General features: G+C 42.6%; 2 protein-coding genes and 1 long non-coding RNA gene across 4 annotated transcripts in view; 1 reads left to right on the forward strand and 2 right to left on the reverse strand.

Annotated features, from left to right (window-relative positions):
- The window catches only part of LOC125719827 (proto-oncogene DBL), a 32768-nt gene extending 28798 nt beyond the window's left edge, over window positions 1-3970 (forward strand). For both annotated transcript variants that reach the window (XM_048994613.1, XM_048994614.1), the window contains 4 exons: window positions 506-618; window positions 1553-1665; window positions 1761-1864; window positions 2776-3970. In XM_048994613.1, the coding sequence (XP_048850570.1) occupies window positions 506-618; window positions 1553-1665; window positions 1761-1864; window positions 2776-2816 (371 nt within the window). In that variant the 3' untranslated portion in view covers window positions 2817-3970. The remainder of the gene's footprint in view (window positions 1-505; window positions 619-1552; window positions 1666-1760; window positions 1865-2775) is intronic.
- The window catches only part of LOC125719855 (uncharacterized), a 351742-nt gene continuing 327464 nt past the window's right edge, over window positions 1239-25516 (reverse strand). The window contains exon 2 of the long non-coding RNA XR_007385227.1: window positions 1239-2206. This is a non-coding gene — a long non-coding RNA (uncharacterized LOC125719855). The remainder of the gene's footprint in view (window positions 2207-25516) is intronic.
- Window positions 3201-11792, reverse strand: f9b (coagulation factor IXb). Its single transcript, XM_048994629.1, has 8 exons — window positions 11422-11792; window positions 10168-10343; window positions 9420-9444; window positions 9134-9247; window positions 8439-8573; window positions 7898-8208; window positions 7676-7802; window positions 3201-5075 (listed from the first exon to the last, which is right to left on the reverse strand). The coding sequence occupies exons 1-8, from the start codon at window positions 11486-11488 to the stop codon at window positions 4450-4452; spliced, it is 1581 nt and encodes a 526-aa protein (XP_048850586.1). The 5' UTR covers window positions 11489-11792; the 3' UTR covers window positions 3201-4449.

The following is a 25516-nucleotide window of genomic DNA, read 5'->3' on the forward strand; positions in this document are numbered from 1 at the left end:
CGAGGAGCTCGGACATTCAGGAGAGACTCAAAGTAGAGTCGCTGCTCCTCTGCATATAAAGGAGCCATTTGAGATGGATCAGGAATCTGTCTAGGATGCCTCATGCACGGCTCCCTGGGGAGGTGTTTCAGATGTGTCCAACCAGGGGGAGGCCCCAGGGCAGACCCAGGATACACTGCAGAGATTATATCTCTCGGCTGGCCTGGAAATGCCTTAATATTCCCCCGGTGGGGCTGGAGGATGTGGAAAAAACCTTTGGCAAAAACCTTCTATGTTCTATAAAGATATTTTTCCTATTTATTCATTCTAAACTCCCAGTATTTTCTGCTGTGTTATGTATTTTTGACTAAGTAAACATGTCTGTTTTTACCCATGCGTTTTGTGTAGAGTTCAGTTTGTTGCAGTGTTGGTTCCAATGAACACCAGCATGCACAGTGGGTCCTTTGAGGTGCGGGGTTGACCGGTTCCTCAGTGTGGTCGCCGTCTATCTTTCTCTGGTTCCCAGGCTGGCCTGGCGCCTCGCAGTCGATCGATATCTGTGAGGGGATTGAGGACTGGAGCGGGACAACCGATCTCTCCAACATGTCTGATTCTGAGGAGGAGGACGCACCCCAGCTAGTGAGTGACATCGTAGGCGATATCAAATCAGTGGTGGGCGATATGGCCAAAATGACATATCACAGTATTTTTGGTTAGACTCATAATCCATGATATAGATCATACTTTTTGTTTGCCTGCTTACAATTGTATGTAGTAATGGTAATCATTTAATCAGCAATTCTGTGTGTGAAACACTGATTGTAGCATTATCATAATAAACTTAATTAAAAAATGCATGTTGTTTGGGGCGCTAACATTTCCGGTGGTTAAAATTGTCATCCGTTGTATGAACAGTATCTTTGCAAAATATACAAATTACAATAGACAGATCCTCTTCAGATTTCATAAATCTAATCTAAAATACTTTCACACCGATATGAGACTATTGCTGGTGTGACTATCTGAATGAGATGGCATCAACCAGTGACCTTCACAACACAAAGCACACTCACAGGCATGTCTGAGCAACAGTGATTTTCACTTAGCGAATATTTCACTTAACAACCTGGGCTGAATTTCCCGAAGCTTTATTAACGTTACATTTAAGTTCTACGTTAGAAGATAGAACTTATGAACGACGTAACGTCAAGAAGGCTTCGGGAAATTCATCCCTGGTCGTTGGAACAGAACTCGGTCTGTTAACAAGGAGAGGATGTATTTATTAAATCATAAGTATATTTTCAGAACAGTTCACAATTTTAGTCAGTTGTACAATGAAAAAATGGTTTTTATGCCTTAGTAGCCTGACCTTATCATGAGAGCACAGTTTTATGTTATTACATTAGTAATAAAATATTCTTATTGTTCTGTTTAACACCAGAATTTCACTTATTTTTAAAAGCTATTTTCCTCCCACATATTTTGTTGATACTGGGGCCCCAGCGATTCCATTATTTGTCCGGTACAATTAACGATAAAATAATGCTTGAACCTGTGCTTCTTCGTTTTTTAGGTCCCAGGCAAGTACAGGGCTGTGGAGGATTGTCATCAGTACGGGCCAGATGACCTCATCATCAAGAGCGGTGACCTCATTCATCTGTTACGGGAAGAGACTGAAGGGGTATGGTGAGTGCTTTCAGGGACCTGTGGAGGGTTAGCTGGAATTAACAAGAACTGTGATTGATTCGTGAACCTCAGTCCCACTTTAGTTCCTCTTGTAGGCAGGTGAAAAATGTGAGTCGCAATCTGGAAGGTCGTATCCAAGTTGACAACCTGCAGGTGATCCTGGGAGGAAGCAGCAGGGGGACCCCCAGCAGGATAGGAGGTACAGGAAGAATCTCCATGTACCTGTGAGTCCTAGTGTTAACTGGTGACATTGGGCTTCATGCAAGAATACTTTTGTAGTCTGATCTCAAATTCCTCTTACTTTTTTCGGTAAGACGGGCTCTTATGAGTGTACCATGTCGGATTCAGCAAATGTTCGTAACTTCAGAGAACCACGTAACCACGTAAATTTCTCTGCATGTACATGATGAATTCATCCATCCATTTTCCAAACAAGTTATCCTACTGGGTCGCGGGGGGTCGGGAGCCCGATCCCAGAAGCAATGGGCATAACCCAGTATGGGGGGGCACACTCACACACCATTCACTCACACATGCACACCTACAGGCAATTTAGTAACTCCAATTAGCCTCAGCATGTTTTTGGACTGTGGGGGGAAACCGGAGTACCCGGAGGAAACGGGTACAACAAGGGGAGAACATGCAAACTCCACACACATGTGACCCAGGCGGAGACTCGAACCCGGGTCCCAGAGGTGTGAGGCAACAGTGCTAACCACTGCACCACCATGTCACCCCCATGATGAATTCAACCAGCGCGTAGTATGGTCCACATGCACGAGAATTATAAATTAACATAATTTATAATTGTAATTGTAATGAAATATACAGTTATTGAGAAACTTTGGTTTTCATAACAACCGACTACTTGCATAGGATTCCCACGTCAGCTCTGGACCACTCATAAATTTTGTTTGTACCTAAGAGAACATTCAAAATATGAGAATATTGGTGAATGTGGCATGTTGTCCTAAATCACTCACACGAGCAACTGATGAATCTGTTCACATGAGTCGTTCTTGCACGAGGCCCACTGCACTTGTGATTGTCGTGAACATGTCACAGCCTTGGGATCGTCACTTACAGTGTCATTTCTTGTTTGTCCCCTAGACCCAGGGAACTTGAAAACCAGGAAACTTAGCTCACCCTGAAAGAAATCACAAGTTCACTTCCAAGTACACCTTGGCTTTTTTGACTCCTGTTTAAATTCACGGTGACCTTTGAACCCAAACAGCCTATTATGGTGAACAAGGCTACTTTTTGGACAGTGTAATTTCTAGACTGAAGGTGATAGAGGATCCTGTCACATTATTTCCTAATTTTGTTGGAAGTCCCGCTTAGTGGTCACCACCTCACAGATGGAAGTATGATTGCATCCAGACCACACGATCGATTCCACCCTCCCCCCACCCCCGATTTGAGAATTTTTTTTTTTCAGATGCAGTGGACCTTGGAAATGTGTTGCTGGTGGAGTTTCGCTCTTGGGGAATAATAGCGGTAGACCCCTGCTCTTTCAACCAAAGGGGGAAAGGAGGTTCTGGAAACATTCATCACCTTTATTACCTTGTACTGTAGCCAGAGGAGGCCTGTGTATAGAACTCATCACACATGCAGGGATGGCACAAACATTCCAAACGTCCTGATCCTAATCAGTCTTAAACAGAGCGGAGCGCTATCTAGTGGGTTCGCTAATTCGACATTTCAGGCGACTTTTAGTCTTAAGCACATGTGGAAAACAGTCCTTACATCATACCTGGCTACCCTATAATTACCACTCTGCCTGTTAAACACTGGGGATTCTTATAATGGCTTATAACTCTTCTTATAACAGGCTTCTCCTTTTACGGACAGAACACCCCAAAACAGGCCCTTCCAAAGCAGGATGGACCTATTTTAGGCTGTTTATGCAAATAAAATCATCTCCAAACAAGTTAATCATCTCCAAACAAGAACTTGTCAGAAACAGTGTTAGATATGAATTATGTCTCTTACAGAACTCAAATACTCTCATGAAATGTTTATGGTCGTGTCATGTGCCATAACTATGTATAGAGGGATATTTACATAAAATGTATGTCAATACATGTGGTGCCAAATGTTTTATAATCTTTTTTTTTCCTATTTTTCTTTTACTTTTCTTATTAGAGTATGACAGTGTCACGCCGCACTCATTCCTGGCTGTTAATTTCATAAAGTATGTATTGTACTGGTACTTTCAATGGCTGTAAATGAAAAGTACTGGCTCTGTACACGGCACAAAACTACTATTTTTAAGCTCTGGAATAGCAGTATTATGGATAAGTGATTCACAATGTGCCCTGAGAGGTTTAACCACTTTATGCCAACTGGCAACAACACATTTGTTTAGCGGAAAAATGTATATGTGTTAAATATATTATCTAGATTGTAAATAAGACAGTATAAAGCACATTCTGATCCAATATTTATCAAACAATACAATAGTGATGCAATTTAATTATATTAAACACCTTAATGGAGTTCTATGTGTGGGTAACTTCTGCAGCCCGTTAATCAGCCTCCCCGGTTAATAGGTTTATACAGTACTTAGCTAATTTTTTTTTTTTTGCCAATTATTCCAGCATTTGGCGCGTATGGAAAAGCACAGTTTTGTTAGCCTGCCTCCACTGTAGCATGCTGTCCAAATTAAACCTGTCAGAAATTCTTTGATCACGAGCCACAATCATGAGGATTAAACACTGGAAACAGTAAGACAGAAACTTTAAAGAGGCTTCACAAACTTTCATTCCCAGTGTGTGTACCTTCTCACCGAAGGCTCCTCTTCAGGAAATTGCACGACGGATGTTGGCCGGCAGCTTTGTCGTCCTGGTGGTTTTGGCCCCTCTTCATGCCAGTGATACAGCTGATCCAGTGGTAGTAGTAAGACACGTGGGTGTAGACGCCAAACTTTCCATCTTTGGCACATTCCTCCCCCCAGCTTACGATGCCGGTCAGGAACCAGGTGTTCCGGTACTTGGTAGCGTGTGGCCCCCCGCTGTCTCCCTGACAGGCGTCCTTGTGCTCGTGTAGGTATCCCGCGCAGAACATGAAGCGGCTGATGTGACTGCTGCTGCTGTCCTTGCACACGGTTCGCTGCACGTACGGCACCTCCACCTTCTGCAGCACGGGAGACTCCACCCCCGCAAAGCGCACCCTTCCCCAGCCACTCACCAGCGAGCTGACCCCGCTCTCCAGCACCGCCTCGGTGAACTTCTTGGGCCCGAGGCAGACCGGGAGGATGAAATCCGAGAACGCGATGGCCGTCTTCAGCCGCAGCAGGGCTATGTCGTGGTTGAACCTGCTCTTGCTGGCGTTGTAGCCGACGTGCACGTGCCACTCGGCAATCTCGTAGTCGTGCTCGGTGCCTTCGTGTTTGTGCACATTGTGCTCCCCTGTGGAGATTAAGGTCATCTCAACATTTGCAGCTCGCATTTCACTGTGTTGGTAACGAATAACACATGAGCAGCTGCAGAAGTGTCCGATAATCGTAGATGGTGCTATATGCAATGCTAATGGTGGTTGTTTGTAATATTGTAACAACGCATTATGTAATAGCACTGCATTATGTAATAGCACTGCATTATGTAATAGCACTGCATTATGTAATATCTCGGCAAAGTGTGAATGAAGACATCCGTTTTGGTTGTTTATTACATAATGCACTCTGGTTTCCCCCCACAGTCCAAAGACATGCTGAAGCTAATTGGAGTTACCGAATTGCCAAGTAGGTGTGCGTGTGTGAGTGAATGGTGTGTGAGTGTGCCCTGCGATGGGCTGGCGCCCCATCCTGGGTTGCTCACTGCCTTGCATCTATAGCCTCCAGGATAGGGTCATGACCCTCCGCGACCCAGAAGGATAAGCGGTTTGGAAAATGGATGGATGGATTATATAATGCATCGTATTATTAAATCTTCATCATAAAAAAGTGCAACTTCCACATTTTATAATATCCATCACAATATGTGATTATTTGAAAATGCAGGAAAATGTATTACATATTGAGTTCAAGATGTCTATTACAAAATATGGCAGGTTATTACAAAATGCAGGTGCTATTACATAATGAAGTGAAAATTGTTACATTTTGTCAAGTTGTTACACAATGGGGTATTATTACGTGAGTGCGTTGTTACAAATACCATTCGATTAACTGCCGAAATATTCTAAAGCGGTCACCTGTCTATATCCTTGTGCGTACCTTATAGTAATACTGTACATTGTACATTTTTTTCTGCACTCCGTGATCAACACATTAGTGACCCCCATCTCATTCTTTTAATAAACTGATCAGATAAATTCAGGTGAAAGCTATGATCCAACGTCAATGTTGGTTAAGGAAAGGATACAGGTTAAAGAACATCCATCTTGATGTGGCACTCTAATGGGAGAACTAGGGTATGCAGAAAAGCGTGTGGGATCGTGTGAGATGTGTCAGCAAAGCCTGGTAGTGGTGGAATGTGTTTCCAAGGCAAACACTGTTGCTATAACTCAACAAGTATTGCATTGCACTATCAAGACATAGGCCTTGGGCCCAAATACCTGGCAATGTACATAAATTGTAACCTTCCTCTCTACTTTCGATTAAAGCGTCATATGAATGAGTAAAAATGTTGAATTTTTAGCCGTGTGCCATTAAGGCACATCCTTCCTTTGGCCAGCGTATCAGTCTGCGGATGGATTTTATCAGCAGAATGACGGCCTTTAGCACAAGGATAAAACTGTCCAGGAATGATTGCAGCCTAGCCAGTCATCTGATCTCCATTCGATTGAACATCTGTGGGATGAAATGAGATGAGCTGTTCTGAGCCAAAATCTGCTACCGATCAACTCAGCGCAACGACAGGGATCACAGGAACCAGCATCCCCGAGGAAGTTTTTGGCATGAAGGAGGTGATGTTCTCAGTGCAAAAACGGTTGCAACGCAATATTAGGGGACTGCTCCAAATGTTTTATACGTCATAAACATTATCTTATTTTTTATATTTTTTGTATTTATAATTTTCCCCATCACTCTGAGCATCATGGCAAGATATATTTGGCAAGATATTTGGGCTTCCATTGTTACAACGTCTATAGCCCATAACATAATAAACGTGAGCTGACAGAACTAAACACTATCTATATTCTTCATTTTGGCTGTAATGGGGGATTGTTCAGGTTACAAAGAGACATCAAATGGTAATTAATCTTGCTTTCATTTAATGGAAAATCATGAACATTTATCTCCTAGAGATCAATCCAGTACCAAGTTCAGGCAAAAGCCAGGCATCATTCCAAATGCTGTTGTTATGTCCTTGAGTTCAGTATTGGTGCAACTTATTGGTAAGCTCTACATACTCTGACTAGGTATTGGTTACACAGTGGTTGACCATCAGCTGTGTTAGCTTAATAACTTAAATGAATTAATTTAATTTATCTTCTGTAACTACTTGTCCTATTCAGGGTCACAAGGGTCAAGATGGGGCGCTAACCTATTGCAGGGCACACACACACACATGCACGCACACGCCTTGCAAAATCCACGCACGTGGAACTATGGCGGATACTCAAACCTTGTGAGGCAACAGTGCGAATCACTTTTCCGCAACACCACCCTAATCCATCCATCCATTTTATATATATGCATTCCCAGTATACAGTAAAATTCAGATGCAACCAATCACAGGAGGCACCGGATCCGAGGCGGGAGATGCCCTTAATAGGAAGCCAGTCCATTGCACCCAAATATATACGACAAGCAATTCACAGATACCAATTCACTTGTTTTTTTTTTTTTTTAGACTGCGATAGAAATTCTGTGTTCCTGGCTGAAACCTGCTCTTCTAAGGAGAACGAGCAAAGTTCACACAACTGAGAGTGGGATTTGAACACTCATCCTTGAACGATTATGTGCATTGTGACTTTTAGGGTTAGTAGAAAACAGATGAGATGTGGTGGATAAGAATGAGTGCAGCTAGCAGATACGGCTCTTCCGCTAGCAATGACTTCCTACCCACTCGGACGAAGAAAGAGTCTATAGTGATCTTCTCCAGGCAGTGGGCAGCTGTGATGACCCACTGCTCACTGAGGATGGATCCTCCGCAGAAAATCACCCGTTTGTTATTGTCAATCAGTGCCACCTGAGAGGGTGACACAACACGCCTTTAGTGACCATGTGCTCTGTCCACAAATGCAGCTACGGATAGATATCGTTAACTGGGAAGCGTTCTCCCACCTGCCAAGGGATCTCTCCAGGAGTCACCTCATTTCCCCCAACGATGCGTTTGCCTGTGGCCACCTCTTCCTGGATGGTGGGCAAGGTGGGGGAGAAAACCCAGGAGGGCAGCTCGCTAACAGTTGTCTTCCAGGTGACATTATTAATTGCGGAATGGTTGGTAGTGCCGTCAACATGCCCGGTTTGTTTAGGCAACAGTGGAGAATTATTCATAGTATCGTTAAGGTTTTCTTCTGGGAGGTCGGCCTGTGCAGACCGACTAGATAAAGCTGAAATGACATTAACTGCGAGTCTGCCACAGGGAAAGTCTCCTGGAAAAATAAGAAGGAAAGCGTGTGAAAATAATATACAAACACAAAACCGGGAAACGTGCTTCTTCAGTCCTGAAGTGTGTGAAATTCCCAGTTTCTCTAAGCCTGATGTGTCTGATGAATTGATACAAAGGCATGTATTTAATGCCTGACTGTAAGTTTAAATATTTCGCCGGGAGTCGAATGGGTAAAGAGGTGTAGGATATATAGTTAGTGAAAGCAAATGTCACCTTCAGGATCGCAGGTCCATCCGTCCCCCGCTAACTTATACCCTGCTGCACATTCGCACACTGCCCCTCGGAATTTATCAGGCTTGCAGAAATGCATGCAGCCCCCGTTGTTCATATCGCACTGCCTCATAGACTCTGTAATAGAACATCCAAACTGGCTCTAAATCTCAACAACTTTGACGGGTTCCTATTATACTCATTTCCACTGTTTATTATTTATTTTGGGGGTGTACAAGAATAGATTTATATGCTTCAATTTCCAAAAAAACACAATTTTTCTCATACTGCACATCTCTATTCAATCTATTCAATCAGTCTATAGCTTTAAGCCCCACCCCCCGATGAGCCCACTGTGCTCTGATTGGTCAGCTTGCCCTACACGTTCCACCCCTGTCTTATAGTCTGCAGAAAGATCACTGCAGGCAGGCGGCCAATAAGGATCGTGTTACGGGGTGACCTCACCATGTCACGGAAGTAAGGGCTGGAAATCCAGCGAGGAATTTCTGTGGTGAAAGTTACTCCCTTTGGCGTGTACTTTGGGCCTTAGGACTTTGCAGACCATTTACATGCACATACAGCTATATAGCACACTTTAGGAAGGGGTAAAACCAGAAAAGCATAGTAGGGACCCTTTAAACACTGCAGTCTGTTCAAACATTATGAGTAGTTTCACAGTTTTCCAAAGGAGACCTCACCTATCTCGCAGTTTTTCCCACCGAAGCCAACAGGACACCAACATACGTAAGAACTTATAGCGTCTTTGCACTCTGCCCCATTCTGACACGGAGAGGACACACACTGGTCCCCATCTGAAATGCAGAAATGGATTTTGCTATCGGAAATGCAAAAACTCGCAAAGCAACAAACAACAGTCGACCCAAACTCAGCAGAAATGAGTGCTCTGACAGAGGCAGCACTCACTGCCTGACAAGTATCGCCTTTAAAAAAAAAAAATCAAAAAAGAATCTCAATAAATCTTACCTCTGTAGCTGATCCAAAACTCCCTCTGAGAAATAAGGAATACTGAAAAGATTAATGTATGGTAGCATTTTACCTAAGGCTGTTACACTACAGTGCCATAGGGAAGCTGCCAATGGGAAGTGAAGGTGGAAGTGGGCGTGACAAGCATAAGGTAATTAAATGGCACCACAGTTACTGTATTAGCATAAGACTGTTCTGAAACAGAAGTGGATTTGTATGCATGGAGACACATGCATGCAGTTCGCGTGTCACATTAGCATTTCGGCTAAGAACGCAGTCTGGGACAAACTCCCTTATGGAAGGACCATTAAAAGCCAGTGACCTTTTTTTCCATTTTTTTTGGTCACGTTTTACATCTTTCCTCAGATTCTCAATAGGAATCAAGTCCACACTTTGACAGGATATAGCAGTGTATCCCAACCTGGTCCTCGGGGGCCCCCAGACAGTCCACGGTTTCGCTCTCTCCCAACTCCTTGCCAGACATTTCACGTTGTTGCTCCCTACGGTGCATTGGAAGGGAGCAAAAAATGCAAACTGTCTGGAGATCCCCGAGGACCAAATTATGAAACACTGGACTATAGCATCGGGGTCAGAATGTGTGACATTAGCCTTTTCATAGAGACACAAGAGAGAAATGCCATGGATCAGGCAGTTTGCCTTTGTTTTTGATACGCAAATGCGATTGATCTACACATTTCATATTTTAAGACACTACACATCCTCCCAAACCCTGCAGTATGCCACCCACTGTCTTCTCTCCATTCTCGAAGACCTCCCTGGCCTCCTCGAAGCTGCACGTCTCCTCATGGCACTCGCGCTCCAGATTGCCTTGCATGAATTCCTCGAATCCTCCTGTATTGTACCGCTTCTGTCTCTTTAAGAAAGACTCTGCTGTGTCCCTGGGAACCACTGGGAACACAGAGGCTGGTGGAGGAACAGGAGAAAGACGCTGGGCTGAGAGACGCAATCCAGGGCTAATTTAATGTACTCTAGATTAACATTTACACATGCTTCCACATTACAGAGTCATGCCACATGGGAATCTACACCTAAATTACAGCAGATGTTGGTCCATTTTGTCGATACTTTAATGCGATTATTTCTATACTATGGAGAAATTTAGAAATAACAGGAATTAGACAAACACCTCCGGAAATGTGGACTAACCTTTGAGTAAAAGGAGGTAAAATGTTTGAGACTAAGAAAAGAATCTGCTCAACAGTTAATTCAAAGACTCAAAAACAAATCATTAATGACAGTACAAACATACACCTAGAAGTAACTGGTACGGTAAATGTCAGGATTCTGAATCTGCAAAACAGGATGACAAGCTTCTAAACAGTGGCTTTCATGCACTATTTATAGCAGCATGAGTAACTGGAATTTTTGTACTTTTTACATGACTGCCACCACGTTTTAGAAATAGGCAAATTACGTTTTAATATAAAACGAAGAAAATGAATAGTTATAAAAATAAATACTGCATAGATGTAAGCACAGAGGAATACCATTAATATAACTGGGCATGAACTGTAACTCTCATAAAATAATGAAAAGTAGCATGTAAGTCAGGACCTTAATGCCTACTGGGTGTGCTGATTTTCACATTAAAATTTATTTATATACATAATTATTTGGAATATAAGTTGTCCTTCACGCCCTTTATTATGTTAGCTGAATGCTTCAGGGTTTAGGATTTATGACATCGTTACTTATATTTCATACCGAATATTTAAAGATCTGTTCTATAAAGGTTTCATTACTACAATACATTTACATAGTTAAAGGAAGTAATTATATTGCTGTGTGCCATAGATATATTCCATGTCTTCAATGATTTGAATTCACTTATCATGAGAATAGTATGAAATTATAACATTTCAGTCCTGGTCTTGACATTTTCATTCTTCTGAAAGGTCAGAAGGTAGAAAGAGGGATTGACGGCTGTCACGGGCCTTTTATCCATGCAAGCATCCATGGTCAACAAGATCACGATACGCACCATCGCAGCTGATCCAGACGTCCAGTGGCAGCAGACAGACGATGAGTGGTAAGTGGATCCTCGCCATCCTACTCCGGTGAAATGCTGTCAACAAGACGTCAGTGACTGCAGACGTTTGGCCGGCCGTGGCAAAGTGCAGCGGGATGTTTGCGTTTGATTGGCTCAGAGGTTACACAGCCAGCCGTGTTTGTGTTGCAGAAGCATACTAAGTGCTCTTCACGGAAATCTGCGTTTGGTTCAGCTCTGCCACTAGATAGACTATTCAGACTTCAAACTTTATGTACCACAAATGTTAGCACAGTACTTCAAAAAAGTAATCTACGTCTGCATATTACTGTATGCTACAGTCAAATGTTGCAGAGCTGTAGGTTTTTTTTATATTGTCTGTCAGCTACTTAAAAATACACACAGACACCCGAGCAGTAATCCTGTTAGTCAGCCAGATTGGGAAACCTTTGTAAACATTGACATAAGATGGAGGGTATTTGAAGTCCAGGCAAGTTAAAAAGTGATTAACAGGAATTGCAGCCCAAACTACGAAAACAGTGTCTTTTTCCATCTGAGTTTGGAAACTGTTAGACGCACCCATACTGTATCTGTGCATTTTCTCAGTGCAATTGGTATTTAGTCCTGTGATTGGGATGCAGCATTATCCTGGGAGGGGGGGGGGGGGTGGTTACGACCCAATGCTACCTGTGATCGTCGATTTTTTACCTATATTCAAGTGAACAAGCTTTTGTCTTTGTCTAACTTACCCTCACTGTTCTGCTACTGTATGTGTAATATGCCACAGAAGGCATTTAACTGCTGTAGCCACTAGATGGCGCATATGCTTCAGAAGAAAAAAATCCTAATGGTTGGACATGCAGGGGAGATTCTAGAATTTTTTTAAGGTGGGAAGGCCTAAGAGGGGTCATAGTTCATATAGCGACCAATTGGCTTTCAGCTGGGGCTTTTTCTGCCCCTGTATATGCCCAAATAAAAACACTATTTTGGATTATGGGCAACTCAGTGGTTAGGCATATCTCACACCTCCAGGGTTGTGGGTTCAAATCTCGCCCCTACTCTTTGCATTATTAAAGGAGGGTCTGAAGAATTAGAATATAAAAACAGGTGCTATTTTGATCACATTAGTGCCATGTTTTCAGCCGAACTGAATTCTAATGGAATTGTATATTTATAATAAGAACAAGTTTTCATATTCTTCTTTAAGAACTCAGCTACATGGATAGATAAGATAATCAAATGTACTCCAGTGAGAGAGTCACAGCTCGCACACAGGTAAGGAAGACAGTGCAAGGTCAAGTCAAATAAACTTGGTGCAAAACTGAAAAATATTTTGTCCTTTTCAATAATAATCATCATAATGATCAGAAATAATGCAAAGTGTTAGGGGTGCTTTCCTTAAATTGCAAGTAGTCAGCACTAAGTGACTTGTCAAAATGTATGTATAAATTATATATTTGTATATGAATGTTTATATAATTTATGTATAATATTGTATATAATGTATATCTCATTTATGTATTTTTCCTTCCCTCCACCTCCCGCCCCCCCATATCTCATGTGTTCGTATGTTCTAGTGAAGCCGAATCTCTTGGTTCATTTACGCTTATGTGCCTGAACATTGTGTTAATGACAATAAAAATGTGAATTGAATTTAATTGAATTGAAAGCAATCCGCAAGGATGCTGGCTGATATCTACAGTTGTGTTGTGTTTGCTGGTAGCGCATTTCTGTTTCAAACCGCTCCTTCCATCTCATCCCACAGATCCCTGTATGGATTGAGATCTGGGGTCTAGGGAGGCTATTTCATTAAGCTGCATTGATTGTCATGTTCATTGAGCTAAACCGGGACATTAGTCCCCTGGGAAATCCTGATTGACAGAGATGGTCAGATATGCTGTGGTATTCAAGTGATGCTCCACGTTTATCAAGGGACGCTTGCTTGATTCTGTAAAAAAAAAAAAAAATGTTGCAAATTTATTGGTTTCATAACAAAAGTCCGCTGACAAACATATCCGCACATATCTGCTGCAATTTCCTTTTTATTAAGTGTCGTAATTTTTTTGACTCACTAATTCAGTTCTATTCTTGCCATTTCGCTATTAATTACAATTGTAGCCATTGGACATTAAACACATTTATTTTTTTTTGCGTTTTATGTCATTGCAAAGGCGTTACTAATTAAAAAGCACCCAGTGATGCTGCTTGTCAATGACCTTTGTAACTCAGATTACCTCTTTCAGAACTACAATTTGGGTTTCAGTTTATTACCACTTGAAATTAATGTTTTACTTAAAACTATGGATTGTTTATAATGTGATATATATACAGGTGACCAGCGTGTTTTCTTGTCCTCTCTCTAGCATGTAATAACAGTCCCCACCATCTGTCAGATCAGGCAGTGTTTTCCCAGTCCTTCATCGTCCAGAACTTTAATTCATTAGTCACAGCCACAATTCCTTGTTCTTCTGAAAGATGTTTTGCACGCTGTACGTGTGTTGGCTGCCATATCTCATCCGCGTCAAGGCGTACTGACTTGTACATTCCTTGATGGATCTTTTGCTTCACTGGACTGTCTGCTGACTAATGTTCTGGGTTTTCCTTCCCCGCCAAATCAGAACTCAGAAGCCGCTCGTGTAGATCCAGATTCAGTTTTTATTCTAATAGCGAGGTTACAACCAAGGCTAGACACTTACAAGTGTGTCCGATACTGTTTTACATCAATTTTTATACATTTTCTTATTGCGTAACAATATCTCATCACTTAAGCATCATCATTCCCTCAACCATTCACCATGGTTGTTTTCTCCCTTGATTCACAACCCTAGGTGATAAGTTTGTCCATCATCTCTTTCACCGTTTGGCCCCTCGGTCGAATATAATGGTGGCGCGACAATCTCAGTTTGGTTTTTTAAAAATACTCAGCCATGAACTTCTGGTGAACTCAGGCGAATCCCTTCCTTCAGCAGTAAACCTTGGCAACTTCAGCTTGTTGCACATTGTCTAGGTAGACGGTTGATAATATATTTGTCCTTCAACATAGTGATAGGATAAAACACTAATAAAGATTCAGGGCTAACATAAAGTAGCTAAAATGCACATTGAGGCTAACATTCATCCATCCATTTTACAAACTGCTTATCCTACTGGGTCGTGGGGGGTCCGGAGCCTATCCTGGAAGCAATGGGCATGAGGCCTGGAATAACCTAGGATGGGGGGCCAGCCCATCGCAGGGCACACTCACACACCAGTCACTCACACATGCACACCTATGGGCAATTTAGCAACTTCAATCAGCCTCAGCATGTTTTTTGACTGTGAGGGGAAACCGGAGTACCCGGAGGAAACCCCACGACAACATGGGGAGAACATGCAAACTCTGCACCCATGTGACCCAGGCAGAGACTCGAACCCGGGCCGCAGCGGTGTGAGGCAACAATGCTAACCATTGCACCACCATGCCGTCCCCTCGAGGATAACACAAGGTGCAAATACATACTGTGTTGATTATAATGATTACATTGTAATGATTACATCATGGGTATTTGGCATGTTTTTTTTAATAATATCATAATGATTTTATTCTACGTTATATAGTGCTAAATAATATTCCATACTAACTGTAGTCTCGCCTTTTTCGTTAGTGTGTTTTTCTCTGCTGCATTCGCCTAGTCGTGTTTTAGGTGGTGAACCTTTATAACTACTTACAGGAAACTGTACTTGGAATAATGGAGCTGAATTCCAGTTCTCGACACACTGAATCCCACATTCAATGGAGTTTTTTTCTTAATTCTCGCCTATTCTCCCTCATGTATACAATTCAAGTGTCAATTGTGTGCCTAAAGAAAAAATCATTCTTTAATCCACCTCCTCCCCTTTATATATGTTGACTGAAGATTATAGCCCAAATCAATCTGGGATTATAGAATGTTTCCAAGAGTAATCACACAGGCATATGAAGGAAGGGTTTTGTTTGGATGGTGCACTGGAGAAACAAGGCAGCCGACACAACAAAACCCATTTTCTTTAGCTCATGAAGTTAAAGAAATTTTTTTATGAACGCAATCATTTCTAGCAAGTTTTTTTTTGTCATCAGTCTAAATTGATAAAAGCATTTCATGCAGTATATGGTATTATGAGTGTGAATTTCAGAGGCTAAGATGTGTTGCGGAATCTCAAGTGACGTGAATAACAAAGGTGTGCCCTTCACTGCATATTTCAGTAGATGTTTCGGCATTTTGAAATACTGTGAATAGGATGATGATATTGATTCCCGTGGGATGATATGTGAGAGCAAACGTGGGCACAAAGCCCTGGGTCAGCCAGCATACAGCGCCCCCTGCAGCTGGGGGTGAAGTGCCTTGTCCAGGGGCCCAATGGCGGCATAAGTTTGCTGGCCCCAGGATTTCCAATTCTGGGCCAAAGACATATCCCACTGCAACACACTTCCCCATATCTGCTAATCTGCATCGCCAATAAGCAAAGCCTTTGAAATGAGGCTTCAGGGTTTACTATACCCTCTTAGGTAACCATCCTAAGCACTTACAGCAGAACACATTCTAGGACTTACTTTCCATTTTTATGGTCAGCAAAATGCACGTCTGTGTCATACCTCCGATGCCAGTATAGCGACTCTATAACAGACAGCCTGTCTGTCCACACCGTGAGCGCTTACTCCCTTCCAGGGTTAATATAGCATTCGACACGTATGTTACAATATCTGTTACAACATCTGTCACGTCTTGAAACTATAGATTATTCTAAAGTACATTTAGCAGTATTTAGCTTCAAGACATGGAAGCGAAAGTGGAACATTCTGGATTCAATGGCCTTTAATGATCGCAGGACCGCTGAAAAAAGTGTTTGGAGTGATATCGCTGAACCATTCTGAGCTAAAACTAGGTAGCCACAAATAAAAAATTTTAATTGGCCAATATGGCCAATGGCAATATGGCCACCTGCTGGAACCCACAACAGCCCTTCTATTCCAAAGGCCTGTAGCAGACCCTCTGCTAGAGCTTCTGGACGCCATGAAAGCATTTGGGGCCCCCATCCCTGACTAATCCAATGACGGTACAAATTTTTTAGGGCACCTGTCTCCCTGGAGCCCTTGGAATCGTTCTACCCCCCACCCCCCACCCCCCGACCTGGTGTTTGGAGTCAGAATATCTTTATATTTGTCAATCAAGGTTTAGTGCGTCAGATTACAAGTGTGTGTCTTTACCTATCAGATATTTTCCCATCCTTGGTGATCTTTACTGACGTAGGGAAGAGAAAACAACGATTCACTAAACACCATTTCCAGATGCCCTACAAGCTAAAAGTTCACATACAACTGTCACATTAGGTAACCTTTCCTGTGAAAGGGTATTTTTTTTAAATATATTTTTAATACAGAGCAACGGCATCTGTTACCGGGGCAAAGCTGTTAAATGCAAAGTTGCGTATTTATAAACTTGCCATCGCAAGGTGTCATCGTACCTGTGAATCTGGTAAATATAAGGCCGCTTTTATATATAGAGCTGCCGCTGTTAGGTGTCTCGGAATCTGTGAGTCACATGTCTGACAGGGCTGCATATAGCATGGGAATCGTAATCTTAGAGGCTCAGTGTTGACTGGAGCCTCAGAGAAAGGCTCAGGTTCTGTTTATCGTCCGTTTATTCTCACTTCCTGTAAAGACACCATCCCTGACCATTTAAATACAGACTTAAATTAGTTAGCATCGCTTAGAAGCATCAATCTTCAATCAAGTTCTTCTATCGAACATAATTCGTTCTCGTAATTTTTGCATTTCGCACATAAAAATGCAATAAAATAGCTAGGCTTGTGAGAAAAAAAATCCTCTGGAACAGACCTTTCGAAACGCATCCAAACCATTACTCATTACATATCAAAATCAGAGTTTAGTTTGTGTGCGAAAACTTTTGCGTTCAACAAATAAAATTTTACCAACCCGCTTCTCAGACACTTTCGCGTAAGCCGATACACAGAAACTCTGGGGGTGGAATCAGACACTGACATCATCATGAACACACTACGAGGATAGTTTTATCATAGCCCGTTGCACTTATACAGAACAATACATGAAGAGAACAGGGTGTAGATATAAAACAACTAGCTAGGTACTCAGTCTCCCAATCCAAATGTATGTACCTCACAACATATCTTGGATCTTTAAGTGGTCTGTTGAGATTGGCCTTAATTACAGCCTAGAAATAGCATAAGCAGATTAAGAAATATGGAATTTAATGTTACAAAATTGTTTCCTCTTTAATCTGCATTTGAGGAATCCATAACCTGGGCTGGACTGGCCATCTAGCATACCAGGCAAAAGGCAACAGATTATCTTCAACCAACCTGGGGGTGACATCCCCTGAAGGCCTGTCTTTGCCTTTGTGGACGGCAGGAAAAGTCTACAGAACGATAATAGAGAGACTGAGAAGGAGGCCAAGGGAACAAATGTGAATGGAGATAGTATTTAATATTTTAACATTAAGATTTTTTTGGTCCTGAGAGCAGAATTGATGCCTGGAAGCAAACTGTCAGAATTTGGTCTTCTTAATCTTATCCTTATGTACTATTTTCCACACTTACATGTTATGTCGGACAAAAGCATCTGCTAAATAAAATAAATGCAAATGTCTATCTGTTAAAGGCCATCAGTCAGAAATAACTGACTTGCACCTCTTCATGCAGTTTCAAGAAAATAGAAGGAACCAATGAAATCTAAAGATGAATTAGGTTGTTTGATGCACGAGTCTGCTGAGGAACCAAGTTTCCAAACACTCTCATTTTCCTTTGGTATTCTTCATCTTGGCTTCGCAAACCTTCCTGTTTATGCCTGTTATTCGGGGGTAACTCTGTCTCTTGCAGCAGTACCAGTGCAGTACTATCTATTGGAACAGCACACAGTTAACAATTGGAGACCAACGCTGTATGATAATCAGTTACTGTTTCAAATTCCGATACTTTCTGCTACTGTGTTACAGTGTTATGGTCAGGCTAGGAAATGATGACGCTTTGGTAGTACTACTGACTGCTAACCACTCAGGACAGAAACTCCACACGCTAAGCTAGGACCAGAGGACACTGGATAAAAACCAACATGTATGGAAGCATCCTTTTAGGTTATTTTATGAATAACAGAGACGTGCATTGCCTCATTCACAAATTTCAGACATGCAAGATTTGCAGCGTTGACATCATCGTTATGCATATCAGATTATCCGTTCTGAAGTTCACCTCCACTGTTTTTGTGTGGCGTTTGTGAGAAATTTAAGTAAAATAAAGGAGAAGAATATAGAATAATAGGTTAATATTTAAGGAGGCGGAGCTACAGCAGTGTGTGATTTGGAAGTGGAGCTTTGCCCCCCCCCCACACACATCCCTGACCTCAACCCCACCGGACACCTTTGGGATGAATTAGAATGGAGACTGCAGGCCTTCATGTCCAACATCAATGCCTGACCTCCCAAATGCTATTCTGGATGAATCAGCAAAAAATCCCACAGAGATTTTCCAAAGTCTTGTGAAAAGCCCTCCCAAAAAGTGGCAGCTGTTATACTGTAAAGCAGGAACCAACTCCATACTGATGCCTATGGATTTAGAATGGGTCCTCATAAAAGTTCCTGTGGGTGTAATGGCCAGGTGTCCCAATACTTTTGTCCATATAGTGCATACTTGCTCAGAAATAAAACATTATTTAAAATAAGAATACAGCTATGCAGTATTAAGCATTAATAAAATAAAGATTAATGACATTTTTCTGTGCTCCAAACACTTATTTTTGATATCTTGTTGGATGGCTAGAAGAACAACAGCTTCGGTTCACAAACCTCTCCCATGTGTTCATTAATTTTGCCACCAGCTCAGTTAACTAATGAACTTATTTCATTAAAATATGCTATGAGGAACTGATTAGCCAAACGTGCCGTGCTAGTGGGTGAGTTCAGCTAATATTTGGATATACTGGATGGTAACAGTAAATACAGTGGTGACTAGAGGATTTGAAACACTTTGACAGGCATAAAATCGTAGTTTTACACCAACATAGATATAGTTTAAACTACATTTTCTGCGACCCTCAAAGCTGAGGCACTTGGGACTCAGCCCATTATTTTGTCAGTGGATTGTCAACTTCCTTACAGACAGACCACAAACAGTAAGGGTAGGAAAACATGTCTCCCCTCCAATTACCCTCAGTACTTGAGCCCCCCAGGGTTGTGTTCTGAGCCCCCTACTGTACACTCTGTACACATATGACTGCTTAGCCTCATCAGACTCCACCACCATCATCAAGTTTGCTGGCGATACTGCAGTAATAGGCCTAATCTCCAATAACAATGAGAAGGCCTACAACAATGGGCGATCATGGAAGACCCCAACCACCCCGACAGTGGACGACCATGGAAGACCCCAGCCACCCCAACAATGGACGATCATGGAAGACCCCAGCCACCCCAACAATGGACGACCATGGAAGACCCCAACCACCCCAACAATGGATGATCATGGAAGACCCCAACCACCCCGACAGTGGACGACCATGGAAGACCCCAGCCACCCCAACAATGGACGATCATGGAAGACCCCAACCACCCCGACAGTGGACGACCATGGAAGACCCCAGCCACCCCAACAATGGACGACCATGGAAGACCCCAACCACCCCGACAGTGGACGACCATGGAAGACCCCAGCCACCCCAACAATGGACGATCATGGAAGACCCCAACCACCCCGACAGTGGACGACCATGGAAGACCCCAGCCACCCCAACAATGGACGACCATGGAAGACCCCAACCACCCCAACAATGGATGATCATGGAAGACCCCAACCACCCCAACAATGGACGACCATGGAAGACCCCAACCACCCCGACAGTGGACGACCATGGAAGACCCCAACCACCCCAACAATGGATGATCATGGAAGACCCCAACCACCCCAACAATGGACGACCATGGAAGACCCCAACCACCCCGACAGTGGACGACCATGGAAGACCCCAACCACCCCAACAATGGATGATCATGGAAGACCCCCACCACCCCGACAATGGACTCTTCTCCCTGCTGAGGTCAGGGAAGCGATTTCGTTCCCTGAAGGCCAACACAGAGAGAATGAGGAGAAGCTTCTTCGGTGTTTGAACCAAGACAATACCCAGGATGCGAGAGAGTGACAGTGATGGAGTAACATCATCAACCCGTCATTCTCCCCCTCCCAGTGCATAACACTGTGGGCTATATTTACTATATTATATTATATATTACATTATACTTTATTATGCACTCCACACTATACCATTCCATCGTAAATTCCATGTTCACTGTTATCCTAGAGTGCAATATACATACATAGCAGAGATATATTCTGTACATCCCTGTAAATAGTATAGGTGTCACTATATCTAATCTGTTTCATATCTTTTTATATAGTTTTAAACTGTTTTTAATCTACATTTCTTTGGAGTAGTTGCAGTAAGCATTTCAATGCATAGATGACCATGTATGATGATATATGTGACAAATAAAATTTGAATTTGATTATTTACACAGGGGCGGCATGGTGGTGCAGTGGTTAGCACTGTTCCCTCACACCTCTGGGACCCGGGTTCGAGTCTCTGCCTGGGTCACATGTGTGTGGAGTTTGCATGTTCTCCCCATGTCGTCGTGGGGTTTCCTCCGGGTACTCCGGTTTCCCCCCACAGTCCAAAAACATGCTGAGGCTAATTGGAGTTGCTAAATTGCCTGTAGGTGTGCATGTGAGAGTGAATGGTATGTGAGTGTGCCCTGCGATGGGCTGGCCCCCCATCCTGGGTTGTTCCATCACTTGAGCCCATACCTTCCGCGATAGGCTCCGGATCTCCCCCCCCCCCCCCCCCCAGCAACCCAGAAGGATAGGCAGTTTGGAAAATGGATGGCTGGATGTTTACACTCCAAAAAATGTTTGAGTAAGCCTGCTGTACTCCTTTTCTCCATTTGGTGGCAGTAATGTACACAGAGTGCTGCATGGAGGTAAGTTCAAGCACTGATCTGCAGCCACAGCGATGCCTTTAGTACTCCGGAAGACTCTTATTGGTGAACAGCTAGTTGTGTGTTAAAGTTCTTGCTCTCTGTGTCTATCAAGTAGCAGCTGTCAGTTATGAACTACACAGGCCTTTTTCATATTTGGAAAGATGTCATCGTGGTGAGAGGTAATATCCGAAAACAATCTTTTTCCAAACATGTCGTCATCTGACCTATTTCATCTGAACATATGATTTGAATAGACAGCCTTGTCATAAGGGGCAGTCTTGTGCTGTAGTGGGTTCTGCTGTTGCCTCACACCTCTTGGAGACGGGTTCAATCAAGCCTCCACCATTGCTCCACATGTGTGGAGTCTGCCTGTTCTCCCTGTATCATTATGGTCTGTCCTCCAGCTTCCTCCCACAGTCCAAAAACATGCTGAGATTAATTGACATGACCGAATTGCTCAATAGGGTGTCTGCCCTGTGACAGGTTGGCATCCCATCCTACATTGTTCCCTGCTTTGTGCCTGTAGCCCCCCCCCCGCAACCCTGAATAGGACAGGTAAGTTCAGCAAATGGGTACATGCTGCACTGAAGCTGAAATCTCCACACCCGTTTCGGGGGTTTGCACAGCTAGAGAGCGAATTGTCACTCATGCATTAGTGTCATGCTGAGTGTATGAAGATCCATCTCTCAGACCTAGTTTCTCCTTCCATGCCATTCCCCCACGCCTGCTGTAAGATGTTCATTAAAGGACATACCAGAGGCCTGGGATCAGAAGGGTAATTAAAAGTCTTTCCAAAGCCCTGAGTTTCTAAGACAAGGGTCCTATACTAGGAAAAATGGCACAGTCAAAGTGGGAGTACTATTGCCCCAGTCTGTGTGCACATATAGGGTTACTTTCCCCTCGGTGAGGAGATCCCTACACAAGCACAGTATCTTCCAAAAAGCTGGCACTATTGCGAGGTCCTCATAACAGTACTATTGTGTTTGGCAGTGGCGGGTACACTGTACTTCCCCTCGTCCCTGTTTCAGCAAGGGAGGGGCTCGTGTCTCACTTCCATAACCAATTACAGTCTTCTTTTTAGACACAGGGTTTAGATACAGTCTATTTATTGTATCCGGGTACTAATTGCTCAAATGTTGAAAACAATCAGAAAAAATTAATAATGAAGGAAGGTCATTGTGTTGGATCTTGTGTCTTTTTCAGTATCTCTTCAATGTTCTTCCTCATCAGATAAGCTTCTGTTAATGTCCAGTGAAAGTTCCATCAGGGTAATTGGCAATATTTCTAATCTCCCCTCAACAGACCCAGTTTATTTAATTTCTATATTGCATTTAGAGCCTGTGTTTTGTGATTCTGTGTTATAGTGGAGGCGATAAGGCTTCTGTTAGCCTTTCATACGCTCCAATATTGCGCTCCAGGTCTGGCTGTGTTTACCATTGTTTACAGAATAGCCCTTTGGCATCCATTAGCATCTTATTTAAGAATGATGCTTCTTAAAAAAAATTGTACGAATCGACAATTTAATGTTAAATCAAACAACGTGCTGGTGTGACTGCCGTCGTCGGTTAGTTCACCGTCGCTACTGATCGATCGTTATATTTCCGAATTCGGGATTCTCAGACTCCTCCATTACGGAATTATTTTGTCATCAGAGACAGAAAGGTATCAGGTGAATTGCTTGAGGAACCACTTGAAGAGAAGGATTTGTAAATCTATACACCGTGTTTGAATTTTAGGTCATTTCATAAGCACATAAAATATTTTGATTAAAAAAAGGAAAAAGATCAAATTTGAAATGAAGCTGAAGCTAAAAATAGGTGATTAACAGCCGTGAAATTATTTACGTGTTTCAGTATATCTGTCAGACTGCTAAAGATCATTACAGCAGTAGGCAACACCCAAAAAAGACAAGTTCTTGTAAGATGCCCGTTTGAACACAAAACCTGAGGTAATTGCTAATTGCTTGGGTTCAGCGGAAATGGAGAAGAGTGGCTATTACTGGGATGAGGCCAGGACAGAGTGGAGCTTTTATGGGTGGATGGTGTTACCCCATAAGCACCGGGGGCTTCTGCTGCGCTGGGTGACAGAGGCAAAGGGGGGGTGGTGTCTTAAACTAAACTGGACTAAATCTGTTAAATCCGAAATGGATTTCCTACCTGCCCGTTGAATCTAAAAAACAGAGGCTGCAGCTGCTAGTTCTCTGAAAATAATCAAAATGTGGCTTTGAATATAAAGTCTGGCATTCATGTTAAAGAGAGGGGCGAACCGCTGCTGTTACTGTAGCTCTTTCATATCTCTCCTCCTGGATACATTAAATATGCAAGACACCGTAGTACCAATGAACAGTACTACAGCATAACACACCCACTGACACTCTCCAGAGCTGTAGACAGGGAAAGGACAGAATTCAATTCAATTTGATTTATTTTTATATAGCGCCTTTCACAACAGAGTGACCACAAGGTGCTTTACATAGGTGCGTCGTGGTTCATTAAGACAGATTAACACAATATTGTGCGTGATGAAATCGCCCGGACCACCTGCAGGTCTGTGTGAGGGACAGAGCAGTCTGATGAAGTGATGAATGGGTAGGTGTTAGAATCGGAATCGGAATCAGGTTAATTGGACAGGTGTGAGTGTGGCACACACAAGGAATTTCCGGCAGTTGGTGTCTCTCCAGTACATTACAATACAATAGAACAAAACAGTACAGATTAAATACAATATTAATCTTATAGGTCTCGCTAGGCATATGGTATTTCAGATAAAAACTAGAGAAAAATATTACAGCAGCACATGTCTCCATATGAAACATCTAGAGAAGAATGGGTAATGCTTTATATTAAGTGCACCTTCATAATCCATTCATAAAACATTCAGTACACCGTCATAATGCATTCATAAGCAGCATGCAAACACACATTAACAGATTTAATCCATCCATCCATTATCCAAACTGCTTAGTTCCCACTAGGGTTGTGGGGGACCTGGAGCCTATCCCAGGAGCATCAGGGAACCAACCCTGGGTGGGTGCCAACACACTGCAGGGCACACACACTCACAGGGCCTTTTTAGACTTGCCAATCAGCCTACCCTGCACACTTTTGGACTGTGGGAGGAAACTGGAGCCCCTGGTGAAAACCCATGTGAACACGGGAAGAGCGTGCATACTCCACACAAAAAAGACCTGGGATTAAACTCAGGACCTTTATGCTGTGAGGCAGCAGTACTAACCACTGCACCACCATACTGCCCTTTAAGAGCTTTAATATATATTAATAACAAACATTGTATGTTTATACAGTTATAATGTTTGTTATTAATGTATATTAAAGCTGTTAAGGGATGTTAAGATGTTAAGGTGTATTTGCATGCTTCTTATGAATGTTCTATGAATGCATTATGAATGCTTTATGAATGCATTATGAGTGCTTTATGAATGCTTTATGAATACATTATGAAGGTGTACTGAACGTTTTATGAATGCAAAATAAAAGCATTATGAAGGTGTAAATGATCCCAAAACTTTAATATTTCCGATAATTGCCATTTTGAAAAGAAAACAGATTGTCAGCGTTTTTTTTCATGTTCCTGCAATAAGATTTCATCGAGAACTGAATCATGTGAGAAAGATACGCGGCATCACCGACGATGCCGTCGACTCCAGAGCGCTAATGTAAGGCGTTACCGAAGAACATTCAAGATTCTTTACTGACATCTTGCCATGCAAGGGTTACTTAAAGAGCAAGCACGCCACCAATTAACAAGTTAACGATCAATTCAGTGATGAATTCAGCTTTCCTATTGCTCTTCTTCAAATCGTTCGCTTTGCTATGTATTTGATAAAATGATATCGCTGTCAAAGCCAAAGTGCTTGTCTGGGATCATGTATTTTCTGGAAGTAATGCAGTCGATGAGATGTGGGATCCACAGAGAGGTGACGGTAAAGGTCTCCGATGTTCTTATTTTGCTACACAGGCCGAAAAATAGCAAAAGGGCTCGTTAAAAAGAGAATTCTGGGATGTCCTGTCTTAATGGCCCACAGCTGAAATATTTCTTTCTAACTGAAA

The sequence above is a fragment of the Brienomyrus brachyistius genome, chromosome 24, assembly GCF_023856365.1.
Source record: "Brienomyrus brachyistius isolate T26 chromosome 24, BBRACH_0.4, whole genome shotgun sequence".
Lineage (NCBI taxonomy): Eukaryota > Metazoa > Chordata > Actinopteri > Osteoglossiformes > Mormyridae > Brienomyrus > Brienomyrus brachyistius.